This window comes from Corvus brachyrhynchos, unplaced genomic scaffold, assembly GCF_000691975.1.
Source record: "Corvus brachyrhynchos isolate BGI_N302 unplaced genomic scaffold, ASM69197v1 scaffold4, whole genome shotgun sequence".
Taxonomy (NCBI): domain Eukaryota; kingdom Metazoa; phylum Chordata; class Aves; order Passeriformes; family Corvidae; genus Corvus; species Corvus brachyrhynchos.
In genome coordinates this window covers 7,365,813-7,373,213 of record NW_008237878.1, presented here as the reverse complement: position 1 = coordinate 7,373,213, position 7,401 = coordinate 7,365,813, and the positions used below count along the sequence as shown (strand labels likewise).

Sequence of the window (7,401 nt, the reverse complement as noted above, 5' to 3'; positions counted from 1 at the left end):
CAGGAGGTGTGGGATTTTGCCTTTTTAAGGTTGATGGACAGGGTGGGTAGAGTGCGAGCTTTACTTTTCTGTATCTGTACTATGTTGTACAGGTTGTGGTATTTATGAGGCTTGATAACTTAAAGTGGGAGATAGATAGATAGATAGATAGATGCATGTCCACATCTATATAGATATATAAATAAATATCCTTGCCCTCTTAAGTAATGTGAAGTTGCTGAATGTAAGGTTTCAGACTGGGAAAAAAGTGCCAATAGTTCTAAATGCCATTTTTAAGTTACAAACTTGGGCACAGACTACTGATTATAAAGTGTATTGAGGTAGTCATAACCTATGGACCTCTTTTATGCTCTATGCTGTGCTTTAATTTTGCGAGATCCGTAAGTTGCCTTATGCAACTCTACAGAGTTGCAGTGAAGAGGTTAGAGTTCATGTGTTTCTAGCTCCTTTTATTTAAGAAATGATGAACTTTCCACATTGTAAAGTTTGCTGGAGTACAATGCAGAGTTGTCAGAAAACTGTTTCCCTTAAAAAAAAGTTTTAGATTTATCTGCTTTTCAGACATGTTTAAATGCATGGTTACTGAGCAAAGTTAAGTTACTGAACAACTGCTGGCTGAGGTCACACTGAGGGGCCAGAAGATTCAGTTTCTAATATGCCAAGTCACTGTAGTGGCCTTTATGAATTCAGAGAATTCTTGGGGACTTTACCATTCGTTTTCCACTCAAGGAGTACTTAGCTGTGTGCTCAGAAGAGTTTCAGCTAGCTATTCTCTGCTTGTGAGTGCCTCAGAGTGGGTGTTAGAGCTTTGCAGGGTTGTTAGAAAGTTAGAAATACTGAAGTTTCCAGCCAAGCTTCCCCTGATCCTGCTACAGAATGTTTTGGGTAAATGAAGAGCAGGAAGTTAGCTTTGTTGGATTTCTATCCCTTGTAATTTTCTCAGCACCTTTCAATGTAGTTAAGTCTATATGGTGACAGTTCTCTTCAGTTTTTAATTCAGATGATTAGAGTAAAATACTACACTAGTCTTTAGTGAAGAGCAGTGTTATTAATAAGTCCCTATTAAACACTTTATTGTTATTTATTTTAGTTTGTCTTTCACTCTTCCTTTTTTTTTAAGTCTAATCCCTTCATCTGTGTGAGTCCTGGTATTGGAGTAATTTGAGTTTGTTTTGAATTAGCTTTTTAACTTAACTGTTCAATGAACTGTACTGTGACCTGCAGCCATGACAGGACATTGCTATGAAAATTGGACCTTTAGAATAACAGAATTTCAGTGTGTATGTGTTCCTCTGAACTAGTAACTGTTCTTGTTGAAGGTGATTGTTAAGTACAACAATTCATTCACTATTAACATTAGTGCATCACATTGAATATCTCATTACCCTGTGGTGTTCAGCAGTTTTGTAAATGACTCTTTCTGTCTCAGATCTCTCTGAACTTTTGCTTCTTGCCTCCTCCATGGTAGGAAAAGACAGAATAATATTTGCAACCAAGGAGGACCATGAGACACCGAGCAGTGCTGAGCTGGTTGCAGATGACCCAGATGACCCTTACGAAGAACAAGGTCAGTAGTGAGCAGAAGAATGGAAGTAAGGGGTGTTACATAATATATAAAACCAACAGAAAACAAACCCTGTATGAATTAGAAAAACTTAGGCATATTTAAATACTGACGGCAGCTGGTTATGGAGTAAATACCCAAACTCATGGCAGTTTTAACTGCCTGATTAGGACATCACTAATCATACCCTTTCTTACAGTATTTCTTTTTCTACACTTGTAATGATTTCTCTTAGTGGGCTCTTCAAATAATCAGTTGATGGCTTTTAGTTTTGGTTAGTAGCCAGGGATATGCAGAAAAACCTTTTCCTTTTATTAATAAAGTTAGAGCCTAATCAAGTGAAAATTATGGTTGGTTGTTCTCTGTTTTAAGTAACACCATGTAATTTTCAGAGAAGCTGGAGTGAGTTGCATGTCACTGTCATTGATGTGAGTTGCTCACCTGGCTGTGTGCAGCTGAAATTGCCTAATTTGGTGATCTCTGCATATTTGATTTAATATCAATTTATATCTGGCTAATCCTATACTATACTGGTAGCAATATAATCAGTATCTTTCAGTGGCACATGATAGGTAAATTCAAATTATTGAGTTTTCAACTGTAATCACCTCGCCTTGAAAAGATGAAAGTTTTCATGAAGATTGCCGGTTCTTGTATGAAGTACGTCTAACCTGCAAATAGAGATTTAAGAGAGCAGAATATTTCTGAGACCAAGACTTATAATATTCTGGTTGCACAGAGTGTATTTTAAATTGTTTCTAATGTGTAAGTGAAATAATGTTCTGATCATGATGATTTAATAAATTTTGCCCTAGGTTAATAATTATCATGAAAGTCTGTGAGTTTAGGTTAATTTTTTTCTAATTGCCTCTACGTTTACAGGTCTTTTGGCCTCTTCACTTTGTGTGAAGTGATTTTATTGGTTTCAGCTCAACTGAGATTGAAGTACATTCTTAAAACTGAAATTTAGTTAGAAAGTGAAAGTTACACTTTCTGAAGTGGTTCTGAGACCTTTAGAGGGCAGCATTTAGGCAGTTTACCAGCTGGAGCTCACAGGGTCTCTTAGTTAGCTGATATGGTGTGTAGTGTAATTTGAACCACACCTTCCTCATGTCATTAAAATAACTTTTTTTGTACATAGATTTGTGTTGAAATGTTACTGCATTTATCTGCCTATTTTGGCTTCATTACAGCTGTATGTAGTCAGTTCTATAGCTAAAAGTTTTGCTCACCTGCACTGGTAAGTCTGTTGATGATCCAGTGTGACATACATTTGGGTAATAAACAAGTCAAAATTAAAAGAACCACTTTCTTCTTGTTTAAATGTCGTATCAGTTGATTGCTCTTGTGTGTATTTTGCTGGATATGGAAAGGCTGTGGTGAGGATGAGAGGTGATGGGGTTGGTTTCCTAGCAATCCTGCATTTCCAGAATGTTAGGTCACTTTCTTCTCAACAGTAGATCGAGACGAAAGGGGGAAAGCCAGGAGCTTTTTATGTCACCTTACAGTGACAGTGTGTGTCTGTGGGATTCAAAATGAGAAGCTCTATAAACTATGTTTAAATACTGTCAATAAGTTTGGGTGGGGGTTTCTTGTTTGGCTTTCTTTGTTAGTTTGTTGGGTTTTTTCCTTAGTATGTGGTAAGTTACTGCCATGTTTAAAGTCTGAAAAACCACTTGAATGACCCAGGGCTACCATGCATTAGATCAGAACAGAGAAAATGGACATATCACAGAATACAGCTGCATCTAGTGGGAGTGAAGCTTATGGGCATGAAAGACATGGGTAAAATAGTTTGGAATATGTTGAAATGCTGAAGCTCTGGCTTGCATGGCTTTTATTTAAAAGAAAATTGGGAAGGGTTTTGCTGTACCTAATGTAACATGCAGGCTTTTCTAGTTTAGATTCTGCTTGGAATAGAAGACTTGGTTTCCAGTGTTCAAATTCTGTTGTATAATTAATTATAAGGACTCTTTTCATCTTTTCTGCTGCGCCAAAGAGACCAGTCATATCTGGGAAAGAATAGATGCATTAGCTAGACCTACCATAATCTGCATTGTTTTCTAATACACCTGAAACTTGTGTTTGAGGTTTTGGTTTTTTGTAGGGGCCTTTTTCCTACTTGAGATAAACATCTAGTTTGGTATTTGGTACTTTTTGATAGTTGTTATTTTGTCCCAGACATTAACACACATTAGTCTTTGAGCAGTCTATTTAATTGAGTCAGTAGATTGTTCAGCAAAACTTGTGTTCTGTTTCCCTTAGGATAAAAAAAAGTTGTATACTACTCTTATTTCTGTCAATATTTTGTTGTTGTATCAGCTGGGACATTTTGGTAGGCAAAATGTTAGTGACTCACTTCAAACTAAAAACATTGAAAGAAAAAAGCCACGTGAAATGGCAAGGCAGACAAACTGGAGTAAGTTCAGGTTAGCATTCCATACTGCAGTGAATATCACAGTTCACTGTCTGTGCCTTTTGACAGCTGTGGCCGATGGAAACAAATTGAGAATTCATTTGCCGTGGTTTTGAAATAGTATCGTTACTAGCTTCTTTCTAGTCCTATGTGTTGCAGATGGTGGAATTTAAACATGAAAGATTCCTGGTTTTCACTGACATCTTGGCTGCCATCAGTTTGAATAATTTTTTATTTTATTAAGCTTATATGAAGAAGAAGGCACTGATGAGTTTTATGCATGCAAAGTGATTTTTATTAGTGTTACAGCTGTGATGGGAAAGTTGGATAAAAGTACTTATGGAATTGGACTTCAAACACAGATTTTTGCTGGTCTTTCCCTTCTGGTTTTCCAGACTTGTTCCTGTCATCTTATTTTAGAGACAGTTTTAAAGTGGTTTCTATAGGGGACTGATGGAGCAAAACCCCACATTCTTTTAAGAAAGAACTTGATGAATGATCAGATGTACAGGACTGTTTCTGTGACTGATGATGTGCCTTTCAGTCCTGCTTCCTGTCATCTTACACTGTGAATCCCTGGCAGATAAACTTGTTGTTGGGATGTTTGTCATGTAACAGTGAAGAAACTCTTCTCAGAACAACAGTGGGACTTCATCACAGCAAGACCAAAGACAAGTGTTGACACAGATGCAGATGGTCCTGCCTTTGTCCATGATATGAACAGATTCCATGAGCCACGAGGCATTAGGTTGTGTGATGCCAGCAATCAATTGCTCACACAAATCTTGATCTGCTATGATGTAAACAGGGTTGCTTTTTCTTCCACAAGTGCAGGTTCAAGTAGATTGTGACTCACTGGATCAGTGAGGTTCAGGCTGCATTTGAAATTTTAATTCAATTTTAATTAAAAATAGTAATCCCATCTATTGCAGGCTTCCAGCTCAGGAAGAGCAATGGATGAAATCTGTTTCTGATTTAATAGTGTTCTAAGCTTGCTGATGGACTTACTCATTGATGTGTGAATTCTGCTGTGATTATGAATGAGGAAATGCTTGCTTTATTCATCTGTATTTTTGTTTTGTTTTTCTAAAGCATGGTTTCTGTGCACAGAATATCTGAAACTGATGCTATTTCAGCGATAAAATAGGTGTATGTCAATGATCTTGTGATGCCACAGAATATATCATTTATGGGATAACTCGCATAGTTATTAAGATTTGCATGTTTACAAGGCAGGTCTGGTTCTAAAAGGAGCAATCTATTTTAAGAGAATTATTTTACAAGTGGTTTTATTGCTGTAGTGTCTTCAGGAACATTTCAAAATCTTTTTTTTAATTTCTTTTTAAAGTGCTAGGAAAATGACTTTAAAATGACTGGTTGATATTAGTGAGGAGGAATAGAGGACTTCAAAATCTAGTTTACAAAGCAAACTGTGTTTCTTCTATACTGTATGATTAACATCTTTCTGCTTTGTGTCATCCCTGGCAGTGAGGAATCTGGCACCAGCCACCCATTTTCTTGTCTCAGAAGTCCTGCTTTTCCTCCCGGTAGCTGGAGATGCTGTGATGCACTGGACTAGGTGTATCTTATCAGTACAGTGAATATTACAGATACTTTTCAAAACCATCTTGCCAAATAAAGCATGGTCCATGGAAAATGACAGTATTACTGTAGTTGACTGAATCGTGCTAAGGACACTGTTACTTTCTGTAATGAAAAAGAGTCTGATCAATGCCGAGATTTGACTGATTCAGTGTAATTTTCTGCTGAACTGTGTTGGCTGAGTTAGAGCACATCACTGATGAATTGCAAATCACAGTAAAATACTCCTTTTAATATAGCAGTAAATGATTGAGCTGCTTTTGCTGTACCAGTCAAAATTCATGATATTGCAGCCTGGTGTCCAAGGAGTTGCACCTGGGAGTGAAATGTCATGTCTGGAACTTTGTGATCCTACAGGACAAAGACAAGAAATAAGTTTATTGAATTCTATGACAGTATTTTAGATAATGTCAAGTTGTATCAGGTCCTAAATATAATTTAATGTTTGAACCAGAATTAATACAACCTTTTTGTCTGCCAATGGTATTTTCATATCCCCTTCTAAAGGGAAAGTGTTGAAATTTAAGGTTTATGCATATGCTGTCAGCTTCTGCAGAAACTCAGCCCGAAGATGAAGTTAGGAAAGTCTGTTAAAGAGGAGGAGAGCAAAGTGTTCAAGTGGAGAAGAAACCAGCTTGGATCATAGCACAGTAGTTCTCTTGTTCTTCATAGATGAACATACCTGTGTGTGTTCATACCAGGTAGAGAAAGGAAATGGAGGTGTATTTATTGCCTTAGAGAAATGCATTAGAGACTCTAGAAGCCCAAGGGACCAAGTCTGTTATACTGAATTTCTAAAATCAGAGGAAAGGAATTCTTTAGCTTGCTGTTTGACCTTCATTGTGTAAATCAGTTGCCATCTCGAAGAACATATGCCCTTAAATCTTCACCTTGCCAGTCCACCAGTGAAGTATTTCTGTCATGACTTTAACTGTTCCAGAGCAGTTGTTTACAGCTGTTCCAGTTTAGAGTCTGAAGTGATACTTAACTCCTTTCAGTTGTGTTCTAAAGTACAATTTGGTTTCTGGCAAACAGACAGGCAGGCTTGCTCTCACTGTTCCTTGTGTTCTGTGGCACGTGACTTAATCTGTGCTTTACAAATACTCTGATTTTTTTCTTTTTTTCTTTCCTTTTTTTTTTTTTTTTCAGTTCTGGTCTTCCAGTTAAAATTTGAAGGGGGAAAGTTGTGGGTTATTATTCCAGAGTTTATTTAAAACAAGAAGAAAAATGCATCCGTTCGATTTGATTTAAAAGATTTCTAGTCTTAATACTGGATTTAAACTCTAATTATTTGTATGGCATGATTTTAATGCTTGCTTGTTCCCCTGACAGAGTCTGGCAAATCGATTGACTTGATTTCTATCTGTTTTGCAGTTCCCTTAGAATATTCTCAGTGGTCTGTAGTCCAGGGAGAAGGACTTAATTTAGAGATGGATAGAGAACTAATCTCACTTGTGCCCATTAAAGGATTATACAGATCAGAGGGAGAAACAGGCTGGCTGGGAAGTGAAAGGTGTTTATCAGCCTGGAAGCTACAGAGCTAAGATAGCACTGTTGGTACTTGAGGTCACACCTGCAGCCCAGCAGCTGTCACTGAGTGAAATCAATGTTCGGAAGGAGCATTAACTTTTCTTCTCTCTTGTTTGTTCAGGTTTGATATTGCCCAATGGAGATATCAATTGGAATTGCCCATGTCTGGGTGGAATGGCTAGTGGTCCCTGTGGGGAGCAGTTCAAGTCAGCCTTTTCTTGTTTCCACTATAGCACAGAAGAAATAAAGGGATCAGACTGTGTGGACCAATTCCGTGCCATGCAGGAAT

General features: G+C 37.4%; 1 protein-coding gene across 1 annotated transcript in view; it reads left to right on the top strand.

Annotated features, from left to right (window-relative positions):
- The first annotated feature begins 489 nt into the window (after nucleotides 1-489).
- CHCHD4 (coiled-coil-helix-coiled-coil-helix domain containing 4) overlaps nucleotides 490-7,401 on the top strand; it is a 7,902-nt gene continuing 990 nt past the window's right edge. Inside the window, exons 1-2 of the mRNA XM_008632355.2 lie at nucleotides 490-1,567; nucleotides 7,234-7,401. The exon at nucleotides 7,234-7,401 is cut by the window's right edge and continues 990 nt beyond it. Coding sequence (XP_008630577.2) covers nucleotides 1,411-1,567; nucleotides 7,234-7,401 — 325 coding nt within the window. The 5' untranslated portion in view covers nucleotides 490-1,410. The remainder of the gene's footprint in view (nucleotides 1,568-7,233) is intronic.